The sequence below is a fragment of the Ziziphus jujuba genome, chromosome 1 (genome assembly GCF_031755915.1).
Source record: "Ziziphus jujuba cultivar Dongzao chromosome 1, ASM3175591v1".
In the NCBI taxonomy this organism is placed as follows: domain Eukaryota; kingdom Viridiplantae; phylum Streptophyta; class Magnoliopsida; order Rosales; family Rhamnaceae; genus Ziziphus; species Ziziphus jujuba.
The window spans coordinates 15,049,284-15,064,672 of record NC_083379.1 but is presented as its reverse complement, the minus strand read 5'-3'; the positions used below and the strand labels follow the sequence as shown (position 1 = coordinate 15,064,672).

General features: G+C 29.1%; 1 protein-coding gene across 2 annotated transcripts; it reads right to left on the bottom strand.

The window, feature by feature from the left end:
- Nucleotides 1-2,812: 2,812 nt before the first annotated feature.
- Nucleotides 2,813-7,441, bottom strand: LOC107419177 (uncharacterized). Of its 2 annotated transcripts, none has more exons than XM_025071062.3 (4): nucleotides 7,206-7,441; nucleotides 6,952-7,092; nucleotides 3,684-3,890; nucleotides 2,813-3,110 (listed from the first exon to the last, which is right to left on the bottom strand). In XM_025071062.3, exons 1-4 carry the CDS (start codon nucleotides 7,372-7,374, stop codon nucleotides 3,106-3,108), a joined length of 522 nt encoding a protein of 173 aa, XP_024926830.2. In that variant the 5' UTR covers nucleotides 7,375-7,441; the 3' UTR covers nucleotides 2,813-3,105. The 2 variants fall into 2 exon arrangements, with proteins under 2 accessions (XP_024926830.2, XP_015883408.2); XM_016027922.4 differs by having other exon boundaries at nucleotides 6,952-7,095; nucleotides 7,206-7,439.
- Nucleotides 7,442-15,389: the final 7,948 nt, after the last annotated feature.

Genomic DNA, 15,389 nt, shown 5'->3' with positions numbered 1-15,389 from the left:
ATTTTGAGACTAGCATTCCAACTAATGCATCTTTTCATTGGCCAAAAGTATTCTAATCGGAAAGAAAATTTTACGAAATTTCCATGAATATCAGTTTCGTTTAAAAACATTGTAAAGAGTTTTTATAAATTGATATTTGATTTGTAAGCTCTTTGTTGAAAAAAAAAATATTTTTTGATTTAATTAAAACTTTATAAATTGTAGATATTTTAAATATTAAAAATATTATATAAAGTTATTTTATATTTTTTATATATTTAAATAGTAGTATGTAAATAATGATATTGTATAGAGTTCCTTTAAAATGGTAAAAAGGAATTTTTTTTTTAATATGAAAAATTCTATTTGAAAACATTCAAATAATATGTGATATTATATATATATATATATATATAAATTCTAAGATGTGGATGCTCTGCATACGGATCTCAATATTGATGATGATTTTTTAAAAAATCATTATTAATAATCATCTCTGTATAATAGTATATGGATTGTCTGACAATAGACAAACTTTATATATCTATATGTTAATTTTTTTAATAAACTATTATTTATACCGAAGGTTTGTATGTCAATACTGAAGGTTCCTATGTCGATCGTCCTAATTTTTTTATACAGGTTTGAATAAAATCATAATTAAGAAAAATAGACAAAATTCTTGAAACCAATTTATAAGTATATAATAATAAATTGAAGACATTTCAAAGGATATCATACCATAAGTGAAACAGACAGTAAATCAAACAAAAATTTACTAAAATAGTTTTATATTATCTTTTCAAATGCACCAAAAAAAAAAAATGGAAAGAGAGAGAGAGAGAGAGAGAGAGAGAGAGATATATATATATATATATATATATAAGGTATTTTATTTATTTATTCATTTTAGTACAGAAAAAAAAAAAAAAAGGCAGTAGAGGCATGTAGAACCTCTGTGCTAGCGTTAGTCCAATTCATTAAGGTGAATTGTACTGCATAATCTAGTTTGTGATAAAATTTTTCCAACAAGCTGGACATATATAACTATATATATCAAAAGTTATCCATTTTCTTTTATTTTATTTACCAAAAAAAAAAAATATATCCATTTTATTTGTATACATGTAAAAATATACATCTGTCTCAAAATCTTGGCCAAGCTTTTGGAGTTGTGGGAGTGTGATCTGGAAACCGAATCTCTGCAGCCAATTTGGTAACGGTGTGCTTTCGGTAGTGACAAATTACATTGAATTAATTGCTTACCCCCACGTACGTACACCACTATTTGACCTTGCCCTGCCTCCAACTTAGACTGACACTCTTTCTTCTTCTTATCTTGGCTTTTACAATCAATCAATCATCAATCTCCCCAACTCATCCACCGCTTGTTGATATCACAATATTCAAATTTCTCCAAAATCTCTAAAAGGCTCCCAACTTTACATCAAAATTCCTAGTCCAGGCCAACCAACAGTTTAGGCCGCAAATATGGTTCATTAATTAAAATTGCTGATACTATTGAACATAAATATCCTATCCTTCCACACACCCAAAAAAAGAAAAAAAAGAAAAAAAAAAAAAAGGTTACTGAGTTAGCAAGCAAGTCTATCAATGTAGTTCAGCCTTTTGGACAAGGGCTTTTTATTTTATTATTTTTTATTTATTTATAATTATTGGAAGGGTCAAGGGAAAGACATAGCAACATGAGGAATATAGAGTGAAGAAAGCAGACAATTGCACATGAGTACAGGGTACGTTACTTTAATAATGAAAATGAAAACTCGCACATATTCATCATTTACACTGGAAAATTCTGCTTCTTTGTAATACACCTTAAAACGCTTTCTCCAAAACCCCACATCCCAAAACATAGATATGTATAGTTTTACCACAATTCTCAACCGACTCTACATTTATGAAATATTGAAATCGTTGGAAATAGTTTTACTTTCATGGTTTTTCGGGTGTCATTAAGCAAACAACTGTAAGGAAATTCAACATGTACAGAACCAAAGCCCAAACCTTTGAAACTAAAAACTGTTGCCTGTTTTAAAGCTATGATATAGACCTTTCAGAACCCGGAAAAAACAAGGACAGATCTAACAGATAAGATACTGAGTACTGATTACAACTCCCCCCTCGTGGAAGATATAAAAAAGGGGAAGAACTTTACTCAACCCCCAAGAAAGTGACACTCCCAAAGGTTACATCCTTGACAACCATATCTCTGCAATATACCACATTGTTTTTCATGCCTCTGCTTCTTTCAAGTTCCAACCAACTTTCTATAATACATATTTGTGATTGTCAAATCCTCAACATGGTGATCAGTCAAATCATTCAAAGGGAAAAACTGTTTAAAGTTGCAACTTATTTGAGGCGACGCCATTCAACCATTCATTCAAAAGCGCACTATTCAGGGTATGCTCATGTAGGCTTTATTTGGCATAGTTTACAAGGAGTTAAAAATAGTTTTTAAGCTCAAAACGACATTAGGAAATGTTATGTCAATTTTCATGAAGTGTTTTAGGCTTTTAAAAACCCTTCTAATAAAAAACAAGGAAGAATAATTTTCTCAAAAAATATTTTTAAAAAAGCAGAAGCAAAAATTATATTACACAAGGCCTTGATCAAAATATACCTTTTCAGATTAGATCTAGTTGGATAACGAATAGACTAAAGTCACAGACTTCTATTGGGCCTTTCTTGAAAAGACCAATTTAGAATCCAATATAGGTTTACCCTTATGCGTCAATTACTATACTCCTATAGCTTAATGCCTCCCTTTCATGTCCATTCAAAATTATCAAGAAATTCATCAATTCCAACCTTGCATAGTAAATAATTGCATTGCTCATTGTGTAAATTTGTACTGCTTTTTAACTTATTCAACAGAGAACTCTTTTAACATAAAATTTGTGAACCAGCGAGAAACCTGATATAGTTACACTAATTATTTTATCTAAAAGCATACAGGAGATAATACCTACAGTAAGAACCCTAACCAAATTCACAACATTATGACCATATGATGGAACCTGTGATTCATAGTTACTGAACTGTTTCATGTATGGCGTATCAGTTGAGTCAGCAAAACTTCCTAAGCTGTGAGCTGAGCATCCTTTACCCTGTGATAATAGAACAAATAAAAAAAACCATTAGAAGTTCTTATGTATGGAATAATAATTTTGAACCAATAATTGTTACTAGCAAACCAATAATTAAATTGTCATTCTGGGGATCGATCTCTTCCACATAAAAACAACACGAGAACCGGACAATCTAATATAAATATATGATAGTGCAATAATCACTTCAACGCAACATCAATATCTTCGTATATAGGGTACAACAAATTTATATCAAGCCATGTTTGATAATGATCGAATTTCAATCAACTGATTTTTATGTGTCAACTTCAGTTATTGATTAGTTAATTTCCAACGGTCCTGTTAGACATCAAACCAATGCACATGTCCAATGTATGTGTACCGCATATTGCATTTATCATTGTCCCTCCCACATTTTGTCCACAAACTATTTCCAAAAAGAAGCAATGGAGCCATGACAAAATACAGAACTCAATAATGTTCTATGCATGCCAAAGTTGAATCAAATAAACGGTTCTTAAGAAAAGATTGATTGAATAATGAATCAAGTTGACAGGGCAGCGCAACATTTTGTATGCGAAAGAATGTGACCTCTTGATGAAGATCCGCAATTCTGGCAAATCATGTGCTTGACTGTTTCCTTGTGCACCAAAGAATGCTTATCCAAGATAATTTTTGAAGGAGTATGATCCTTGGAGGCTTGGCTCGGCGCTATCTCATTTGTCAATTGGTTGTCTCTCAAAATTGATGTTCTTATTGGAACTTCCATCGCAGTGCTCCTACAGTACTGTAGAGATCCTGGAATTCAATAAGTTTTATGACAGAACGGAATAATATATTAAGACTTCAAAGATCAACAACAAAAAAAACTGTGAAGAAATTATCTCTAACAACTGATTCCTATAAATTTTAGTCATTTATACTTCCACAAGGCAATATATCAGGACAGCAATAATGATTAAGAAACAGTTTATGAAAATAGGAAATGGAAAGAGAGGAAGTTATCCTTTTATAATCAGCAAGATGAAATATATATCTGAACAATGCAGCTCCTTAGCAGAGGAATTTCAGAAAGCTCTGAATCTTTAACATTATAAAACAATTAGATTTTCTAATGTTTATCAGGCATATATAATACGAGCCTATTCCAAGTCCCACATGCATGCTGCTGAACAAGGTTTAGTTTGGTCTATTACAGCTTAACCTACAATTCTCGGATTTTATAACTGCCATTAGCTGAATTAGGTTGGAACACAAGTTTAACTAAGCATAAATTCTAAGCAATTCTACTTGTAAAATAACTTTGTAATCTACAGGATACCGATAGTGCCTCAGAATTATTTTTCTGGACACAATTATGTGAATATAACAATTTTAAAGCTAATTGCTAATTCCAAAACATAAAAAACCTGGTAAGGCGCCAACTATCAACTATGATCCTGGATAGAATCCTCAAATATCTTGCCTATCATAATAACAGAACATAATGTTTTGCATCACAGTTGGTTTCATGTAAAATTTTTTCTGGACACAATTTTGTGAATGTAACAATTTTAAAGCTAATTGTCTAATAGCTAATTCCAAAATAACCTGGTAATGCACTAACTATCAACTATAATCCTGGATAGAATCCTCAAACATCTTGCCTATTATAATAACAGGACATAATGTTTTGCAATGGTTGGTTTCATGTAAAATTTTTTACTCAGCAAACTGTATTAATGCTCAAATTAGAATTGAATATTAACTAGCATTTTTTACCTACTTAATTAGATGGTTTTCAAATCCAACAAATACTTATTCACATGTATATATATCTGTTGTCTTCTATATTCTCACTCATCAACAAACTTGCTTATAAATGCAGTCACAAGCATCTAGAACAAGTAAATTTCGAGAATATCCCAAATTTCCATATGGTAGATACTATTCCCAGCCACATCATATTTTGCTTCCTTGTTTACTTCAAGAAAGCAAAAACATCCTGAATTACTATTAGAAAAGGTAATAACCAGGGGAGGAAGAGAATTGCCAAAAATTGCTTGTTCATATATTTTTTGGAATATGAAAAGTGCTAGGCTATTCTGTTTTAGATCATAAAAACTACATATGAAAAATCAACATAAATAAAAATCAATAATATACATTTTCTCTTCATTCCAAAATGAATATTAGTAAGGGAGCTATACAATCTGAGAGCAACTTTTGCATTAAGAGTCAAAAAATATTCATGACGTCTTCATTCTTTTGGAAGCAAAAGCTTTTAAAGGACATTGACATATCCTTCAAAATGTAACTTCAGCAAGATGATATGAATTTCCTTCAAAGTATTGTATCATCTTATTCGACTACCAGATAAACCTGAATGCTGATACAGCAGCATGAAATGGTTGTCCTATACAAGGTAAAGCTGCTAATTGTGTTTTTTATACATGGGCTTGGAGAAGGAAAACTATCTCGAGTTTCAACTGTTACCTGATTCTACAAGTTCAACTATAACACCACAAAAAGGTGCATACGTGTATAATACATTATCTACATAACATAAATACAAATATAAGGCTTTTCCATGGAAAGCACAGGGTAATAGAATTTTCTGCAAGTCTTGGGACTTCACTGAAGTTTGACCACAATCAATGAAACATTTTCCTTTTAGATGATTTTCTTTAAAAACTACAAAAATGAGAAAGATTAAGTTTTGTTATTACACATTTTAAGTAGGAGGCATATGTGGCAATACCAAATTATGTTCGATCCATCACTTTCATACTAGCTGCAAGTTTACAAGGGTTTGAGTAAGGTAAAAAGCTAGTAAACAGACTCCTCAAACATCTCAAGCAAGTATATTTTATCTTTTTGTGTATTAAATTAAATATATACACCTTGGCGTTAGACATTATACCACAACCGCATAATCCAATACCTGTCAGGTTTCCACAGGCCTAGATCGATACTTGGCATCTTAAGAAGTATGGAGATGTAACATTAAGCATTGGCCTCTCCTTACTAAAAGAGAAATGGAAAAATCTGGCATTGGAAACATGGATGGTTTGCACTTGAAAATACTTCTTTTAGCAATTGTTACATTCAACTTCACTAGAACATATGAACCGCCACACACACGTGCAAACACATGTTTCTTAAGGTTTGATAGCATGTTGATTTTTTGTTTTTGGTTTTTTTAACTAATTGTGTGTAATTTGATTACCTCAAATATTTGTTAGTGTTAATTAGTTGTAGTTATATGTTGACACCTTGATTGACTATATTACTCAAGGACACCAAATTAAAACATAATATCAAATTGTGTTGGTTTTTGGTATTGGTTTTGTTTTGTTATGTTTTTATTTTTCATTTTTCATTTCCTTCAAGTTTATAGTTTTATGAGATGTCTAACAAATTTTAACTACCACTAACTAATACTTAAAAAAAAAAAAAATGAAGTAAGCAAATTACGCCTAACTAGTTAGAAAAACAAACAAACGAAAATCAGCGCATTACCAAATGACTACTAAAGGTAACCAACTAGACACAGAAATTACACCTTCTATGTGATGTACACCTTAGCATAAATCTGGAATATGTTCCAATTTCCAATCTGTATTTACTTTCCTCAAGTATCTGTTTGATTCTCTAATTTTTCTTATACATCATAACATATTAAGCAATGCTCATGTTCTCAACCCCAATTCAAGAATCTAGATCACAGTCAATGGATAACTAAAAAACTAATAAGCAATTTCCTCACCCAGAACAAAAAGGGGAACAAATACTAACAAAAAGGAAGAAATCCTAGATCAACCACATGTATTAAACTGGTGCAAAAAGAACAAGAAAGGGTGGAGGAAGCATTTGATACCATTTGAGTGATCTCTGATAGATTGAGGTTGGGGAGGAAAAACCAAGGAAGCATACATGTAAGAATCAGACTTGAGATATTCCTCAACCTTTTTGAGAAACCTCTTATTACATTTTTCTTTAGCGGTTTGTTTCTGTTTCACTGCTATAAGAACAAAAAAAACCATCATACTCAACCATATAGTAAACCCATTAAAAAAAAAAAAAAAAAAAAAAACAATGCAATAGACAAAGCAAATTAAAAGCAATGAAAACCTGTAGCAGAAGAAAGAGCAGAGTTGGGTGAGGAAGAAATGAGAGGAGCAAACAAGTAAGAGTTAGACATGAGATAGTCCAAGACTTTGTTGAGCAACTTGTTTTTGTTTGGCTTAGTGGGTCTTTTCTTTTGTACTCCAAGAAATACCTTATTCTTCTTCTTCTCCATATTTGATCTTTGATTTGGAACAGAAACAATGGAGTGAAATTAACATGGAAAAAAAAGGATATGAGATTGGGAGGAATGTTTTTGGTACGAAACATTTGGGTTGTTGTGGCGGTTGGGATGGTCGAAAGGACAGGTGTCTGTTTGGAGACAGCCTTTGCATGTCACCTTTTGGTTTTTGAATACAAGAAACTGCGACGAGTGGCAACAGAGGAACACCATTTTTAAAAATAAATAAATAACAAATAAAGATTATTTTTTTTATTATTATTATTTATCATAAGTTTTCTGTTGACTTTTCTGTCAAAAATTTAACAAAAATAAAAATATAAAATGTAATTTTATATAATTTAAAATATAAATTGATTATTTAAAAAAAGCGATTTTATTTCTTTAATAAATTAGTAAAAACTTTTTAAAAAAAATTGCAAATGCAATTTTTTAAAAATAACAATAAAACTCTTTAAATACAATTTAAATATTCTTAAAATAAATAAATAAATAAATAAAAATCAATAGAAAAATTGAATATGTAAAATTAAAATTGAATAGATTATTATAAAAATGCATATGTAACTGTTTAAAAAATAAAAATAAGAATCTGTGCATATTTAAGAGATTAATAAGAAAACATAAAGACCTACAAAAAAAGAGATAAAGTATTTCTAAAATATAAAAGAAAACTTTATTTTTATAAAATAGGTTCTTTATATATATATATATATATATTATTTATATTTGTTATTTATAATGCTATTTTATAAAATTTATTATAGTTAATATATTATAAAAAAATATATATTTTATAATAAATATTATTTTAAAATATAATATAACAAGATTGTGTCATATTTGTTATTTATAATATCTTATAATATATTCTTTATTGTTATTATAAAATTGAACAATAAATTTGGATTTCTGTAATAATCTGTGTCAATTTGTTTTTACATAATCAAAATTTTTAAATGGTTTTTTATATTATTTTATTTTTTAGAATATTTATTATATATAAAATTTTTATTTTTATTTTTGAAAAATTTCATTTGCAATTTTTAAAATTTTTTTTGGCTAACATATTAAAAAAGATAATAATCCTGTTTCATTATTTTTTGATTATTTTTATTACTTTTTATTTGAAATTTTTTACAATTTACACCTTAAACTATATAAAATTGCACTATGTACCCTCATTTCTATTTGGTACTTGACAGAAAGAACAAAGGTTTAAGGATTTTGTGAGTTTATGGTACAAATTAGCAGAAAAATTCTTTAGAGTGTAAAATGTTAACCACAATAAAGTTTAGGATATAATGGGGCCAATTTTCTTGACAAATTCTAATTTTTTTTTTTAAAAAAAGCATGTCTCATATGCATGACTTTATAGCTATGAATGTGAAAGGCTATCAATTGTGTTGACTTCATTTAACATGAAAAAACACCATTAATCATACACAATTTAAGAAGTCTCTCATATAATAATCTTCATGTCCGAATATTTATCAGTAACCTAATAAATCTACTATTTTTTTTTTCCAACAATGGCTTTGAATTTGAACCCTATAACTTATATATAGAATTTATTCCCAAAAAAAAAAAAAAACTTATATATAGAATTAAGGATCCCATGGTTGGATAGGAATGAGAACAAAGTATTAGGAAAAAAAAAGAAGAAAAAAAAAGGAATGGAAATAGAAAATCCTCATGGTGTTTTTTCAACTTTTACATGCTTAAATATGGTAATTAACTTTTTTATTTTATTTTTATGAGATGGTAATTAACTTGAAAAATTAATAAAATAAAGGCATTTGGCCGCTCTAAAATAAATATAATTAATTTAATTTCCATCTTAAGAATAGTTTCAATCAATAATTACATATGTTCTTTTAATAATCGTCTTATAATTAATAAAGGTAAACAAGTAAACTTATAATTAATAGTTGATCACAAGAATTACTTGATCCCATTTTCGGTTTTTATGTCTTATCCAATCGAGGTCTCTACAACCAATCGCAAACATATTTCAATACATATAATATTTTTCTTAATTTTAATGCCCATTTTATGAAATTATAGATATGTAACAAGATTCAATGTCGTTTGCTGCTTTTTCGAACCTTTCAATCGAACAAATTTCAAAACCCCCCACTCAAAAAATAAGATAATATATACTCTAGTATATATTATTAATATCTACTAAATAATTTAGAAACATAAAAATATATTAAAAAAATATTAAAAAAATTATATATCTATAGTTGGTTTGGTTTATGATAAAAATTGTTCAAGCCAAATTTAAACTGATTATAGATTAGATAGCGATTGACATTCTCTTTAGAAACACTTTTCCATGTATTTAATTTCCATTCTATAGCTTTTCATTTATGAAAACAGTGATGATATATAATAATCCTTTAATATATCATTTGAGCAAATCAGTTAGGAGCTATTAAAATGGAGGTATGATTAATTGGAACTCCTAAACAAGATTAATTTTGATCGGACACTCATAGAGGTGTAGCTCACTCTACTTATCCAAATGTTACGAGTGGTATAAGAGTAACAAGTTCCGATCGAACATATGTTTATACCATAAACTGGTCAGAAATCCAACTATTCAAGCATAAATTCCATTTCGACAAGATGAAGAAAGGGTCTACGAATCAGGGTTTATAAAACCCTAGACATATGGCATCATGATGAGTTCCCCAAAGTGGAAGGGTTATAAATAGAATGCAAATGCCTAATAGAAAAAGTATGTCTTAAATCCTATTTTCTGTCTACATTTTTCCAAGAATGACTGCAAACTTGAGTGTAGGAAAGCAAGTGAAACTCATTGGAAAAAGTTTATCGGAAGGCCATAAATCTTTCTTTAATTGTTCGTACCCAAAAAACGTTTTATTTTATTATTTTATTAATGGTCAAACCTCAAAACCTTATTCATTGTTCACATAGTTTGAGCATAATTATCCATGCAATTTATCAACTATTTTCCGCGGCTGCTGCACGCTAATCAGATTTTATATATATTGGTCTACATATATATGGATATTAGTTGATAAATAATGTAACATAAATATTAATAAGTAAATTCAAATGAAAAATATACCATATCAATTGGTAATTTGGTATTTTAATTTTAATAAATACATTTTCGTATTTTTCAAAAAAAAAAAAACTTTTTTTTTATTTTTTAAGTAATAATTTAATAAATAAACTTGGAAGCTCTAAGATAATTATGGTCCAGCCATTTGATGGAGATCGGATTGGACAATATAGCTCAGAGTTCAACCCAAAACCGTATACTATCTTGGGCCTCAACCTGGTAGCCCATCTAAACGTGAGCCTCTGTTAAAACCAATATTATATTGGGCCACGATCCTCTTCCTCTTCGTATACACATGTAGGAATTTCCCACCCCCCCCCCCCCCCCCCCCCCCCCCCCCCGCGATAACATTAAATTATAAAACTGGCATATATTCCGAAAATTAACATACAATAATTTAGTGGGGAGATAAATTAAAGAGGCTAGGGAGTTTAATAGTTAGGTGGGCATAGGAATGATTAAAAATGATTCAAGAAGAGTAGTGCAACTATCTATTAGTGCTGAAAATTATCTTTTAGAACATCCTATGGGATTTTTTAAAGTAAAAGAGTATATTTTTTATAATATAAAGTATTTTTTGAGATAATTAGTAAAATTTAAAAATGCTCTCCAACAAAACTCACTATTATTGCTCTTGATTTTTATTTTTTCTATAAATATTTATTATTTTACTTGTAACCCTTTTATTTTATATGAGTTATCTACCTTTTAAGTATTATAATAGTGGCATAAAAACATGTGCTACATTTAATTAAATTCATATAATATTAAAATAAAAAGTGGTTTTGGCTTTCTACATTTGGAAAGCCCAACCAACTCTTTAAACTAAAAAATCAAAATAAAGAATCTATTGGAATTCTTTTTTAAATGTTATTTTTTTAAAATAAAAAGCATAACACATTTAAAGAGTTCCTTAAGATGCTCTTACTACAGTGTTTTTAGATAAAAAATATTCGGAATTTACTTGCTTCCAATGAACAATTTCATTGTAGCTTCTCACCTAGGACTACAAATACAGTGGCGTACAAATTAGCTCATTTTGCTCTTTTTCAAGATTCCGTAACTATTTGGATGGAGGAAGGGCCAGATTGGCTACTTCCAACAATTCAGAATGACATTGGTTATCTTCATTAACTAATTCAATTGACTTTTTCCAAAAAAGAAAAAGCACAATAATTTTTTTTTTTGAGTTAAACATACAAAAATTAATAGATTTAACATTAATAAGTAGTTTAATACACTGGATTGAATAAATCCAGTAGTCAATTAAGTTAGTTGAAGAAGTAAGCTACACGTACTAGCTCTTTCATTATTTTGGGTACCAATAAATGACCAATACCTAAATGATTGTGAATTTAATATAATTTAATAAATAGATAAGTGAATTCTAGGTAAATAATAATAATAATAATAACTAAATTAGTTAATATAAAAAAAAGTTGTTAAATAGGCTGATGACTTTTAAAAATTACTGTTGTGAAATAAATTAATTAGATAGGTGACCGTACTCAAATTTATGCTTTTGTTTGGTAAGTTGGATTCTATTAGCTTTTCTGTATCTAGATGTAGATAATATACAATATTTCTTGTAACTTACATTAGCTTTTTAGTATGTTTTGTTAATAACTTTTTATAAGTTTGAACTACTTTTTGTTCTGTTTAATTTTTTTGCTATGTGCATAGTTAATTTCTTCACATTTATATAATAAAAGCATATAAAAGTTATTCACCAAAAAAGAAAAAGTATATAAAAGTTGGCCTGCTAATCCTTGATTTCCATATAAAAAATGTGATTATTAATATTTTTCATTACTCAAGGAGACATTGTTAAAGAAATAAGTTTAAAAATAAATAAATAGATTAATAAATATTTAATATCCATTGCTGTATTAGGTGCACTTATTTTTTTCCCTCTCAGAACCTTAAACGACTTTCCGAAAGAATATTCTAAATCTTGGTCGGTCCTCTTTATGGGTATTATCTTCTAATTTTAATGCCAAATAAATTTATTAGGGCATTAACATTTAGCCATGCAAACATTTGTCCCACAACCTTCTAGTCTTATGGTCAAGTGGATGAGTTATGACCACTAGATTACAGGTTCAAGAGGTGGTCGACAAACAACGACAAAGACTATGCAAAAATCTCAATTATCAAAAACAATAAATTTGGTTTCGTCCAAAATAATAATAATAATAATAATAAATTCTGGTTCAATATTGTATAAAAAAATTTCTCCGTGCCTAAACAAAACCTTAGCAATATATATGTCATGTCGTTTTAAAAAAAGAAAAAGAAAAAAAGGGTTATAAAGTCCCCCAAGTTGTCGACGTAGTAGGTACCAACACGTCTACTAAAAAAGTAGATATGAATTAGTTGAAAGAAAGATAGTTAGCTAACAAGAAAATTAAATGTATTGAACTTTAATTTAATTAAATTCATTAGGCATCAAACAAACTTGGACCGAACTATACCATTAATTGCATCCACACCAAAATACTGTAACAAATAGAAGACCTATTGTATACAGGGAGAATAGTCAAAGGAAAAAACAAGTAAGATTAGAGAAGAAGTTAAGAACTAGACAATAGTGCTAAGCATTTAATTCAAAGCAATAATTTGAATATTGAAATTAAGCTAACTCTTTTTTTTTTTTTTTTTTTTTTTTTTTTTATAAATCCAAATTGAGCTAATTCTATACATATTGTTATCTTGAGATGCTGTGTGGGTAGAATTTATTTTGATGAAAATTCGAACTTCCGAACTAAGGAAAATTGTTCGCTCATGAGCTTCGGGAGGAGCTAAGATTGAGGTTGAGAAAGATGTTTGAAAAAAATGTATAGGACTAAGGAAAATGTCTAAGAAAAATGGATGACACTAAGGAAGATGTTCATGAAAAGGAAGACAGTTAAGAAAAGTATGATGACTAGTGTAGGCTGGTGTGGTATATTGGTATTTTACCTGGTGTCTAATCTTATATCATTTGGGTGTAGGTTAGGAAATAATTCAAATGTAATGATAGTTACTTTTATAATGATAAGGTTTTTTTAAATAGTTAGCTTTAGGGTTCGAAAGAACTCTCAAGTTAAGTGTGCTTAGGCTAAAGTAATCAAATGATAGGTAACCTAGTGAAAGTTTTGAACAAAAAAAAAAACTCATACCGAGTATTGATAGAGAATGACAGGTCCGCCAATGGTCTTCAAGACTGACATTCAAGAATGAGTATATATCATCAAATAAATTTCAATCATGACTTTTCCTAGAATATTGTCCAAGATTAGCATTTAGATAGGTTGGGTTAGTTGAGACAAGAGTGAACCAAAACCTACATCAACAAGACCCAATAACTAGAGGCACAGTTAAGGAAGGATTGCCTTGGATTGTTCAAGATTAACATCGGAAAATGAATTTAGGGTTGCACAATTCAGAGATTAAAAAGTATATTATCTTAAAGATTGAGATCTGAAATTTAACAATATATCGTTAAATGAACTTCAATCATTATTTTTGCTGGAATATTGTCCAAGATTATTATCAAGATGGGTTGGAACATGTGTTCAAGAAAAGATGATATTGAAGGTGACAATTGAGAGTGAACCAAAACCTACATCAAGAAGACCCAAGCATATTTTGAGGACAGTTGAGGAAGGATTACCTTGGATTGTTCAAGATTGACATCCAAGAATGAGTTTAGGGTTGCACAATTCAGAGATTAAATAGTATATCATTTTCAAGATTGACATTCGAGAATGAGTTTGAAGTTGTGCAATTCACAAATAAACTTCAATCATGGCTTTTCCTGGAATATTGTCCAAGATTAGTATCCGAGATGTCATGGACACAACTTTCTCGAAATGTCTAAGATAACATTTTTCTAGTATTAGCAAAGGATATTGGCTAATTATCAAATCCCTAATATGAGCAATAAATTCTCCCTTTGACTTAGTAGAATCCTAAATGGGATCTGATTATGGAATCCTGAAAAGAATTCAAATGGTTGAGCAAAATATTATTTCAAGAATATGTCTGAGAAGAATGTTTGAGAGGATATTTATGATTGTCTTATCATACCTAAATACAAAGGTATTCTATCTGAGAAAATGTCTTCCTCGAATATTTTGAGAGAGAGCGTTCAAGACTCATATTTCGGCTATTCAATATTGGAAACTTCCATAAAATTAGTTTCACAAGATCTTTTGAATCGTCCGAACTAGGAAATTTACTACTTTCCTTATTCGAGACTCTGCGGTTTAGCCTTTTAGATTAGTGGGTCAATTTTATTGAGGAATAAGAAAATTCAATGCCAAAAATCTATAAATACGTTCTCATTCTTCCATGACCATGTATGCACATTCTTAGAGGGACTCTAGAATTTGCCTTTGACAATCAAAGTACACTATTACTTGAGCATCGGAGTATCTTTAGCTGGCACAACACTAGTGCCTTAAAAACTTCATGTTCTCTTTCTTTTGCAGGTGACTTCTAGGTTTCAACCTCATTGTATGGCAGCATTTGACGGAGCAAATTCGTGCATCAACAGAGGCCACAGTTAATAAAACCATATTGTTTCTCTTACATAAAATATATGAGTTTAAATACTACTATTAGTACTCTCCATTTTAATATATACAAAAATTATCATTAAATGACATAATGACATCCATATAACTATTTTAATTAATGTGTGTATTCCTGACTAACTTTGCTGAACAACTTGAGTTCGTTTTGTTAATAAAAACAAAATGTCTTTTAGTAACATGATTACTTTTTAGTTTTTATTTTTAAATTTTTTTTTTCCACCCAATTTTGTAATGCTTATTTTAAATGTTAGCTAATGGTAGTTATAGTTTGTCAGAGCTTTTAAACACTTATAATTGTGAAGGAAATAAAAACAAAAAACATAATTTGAAGT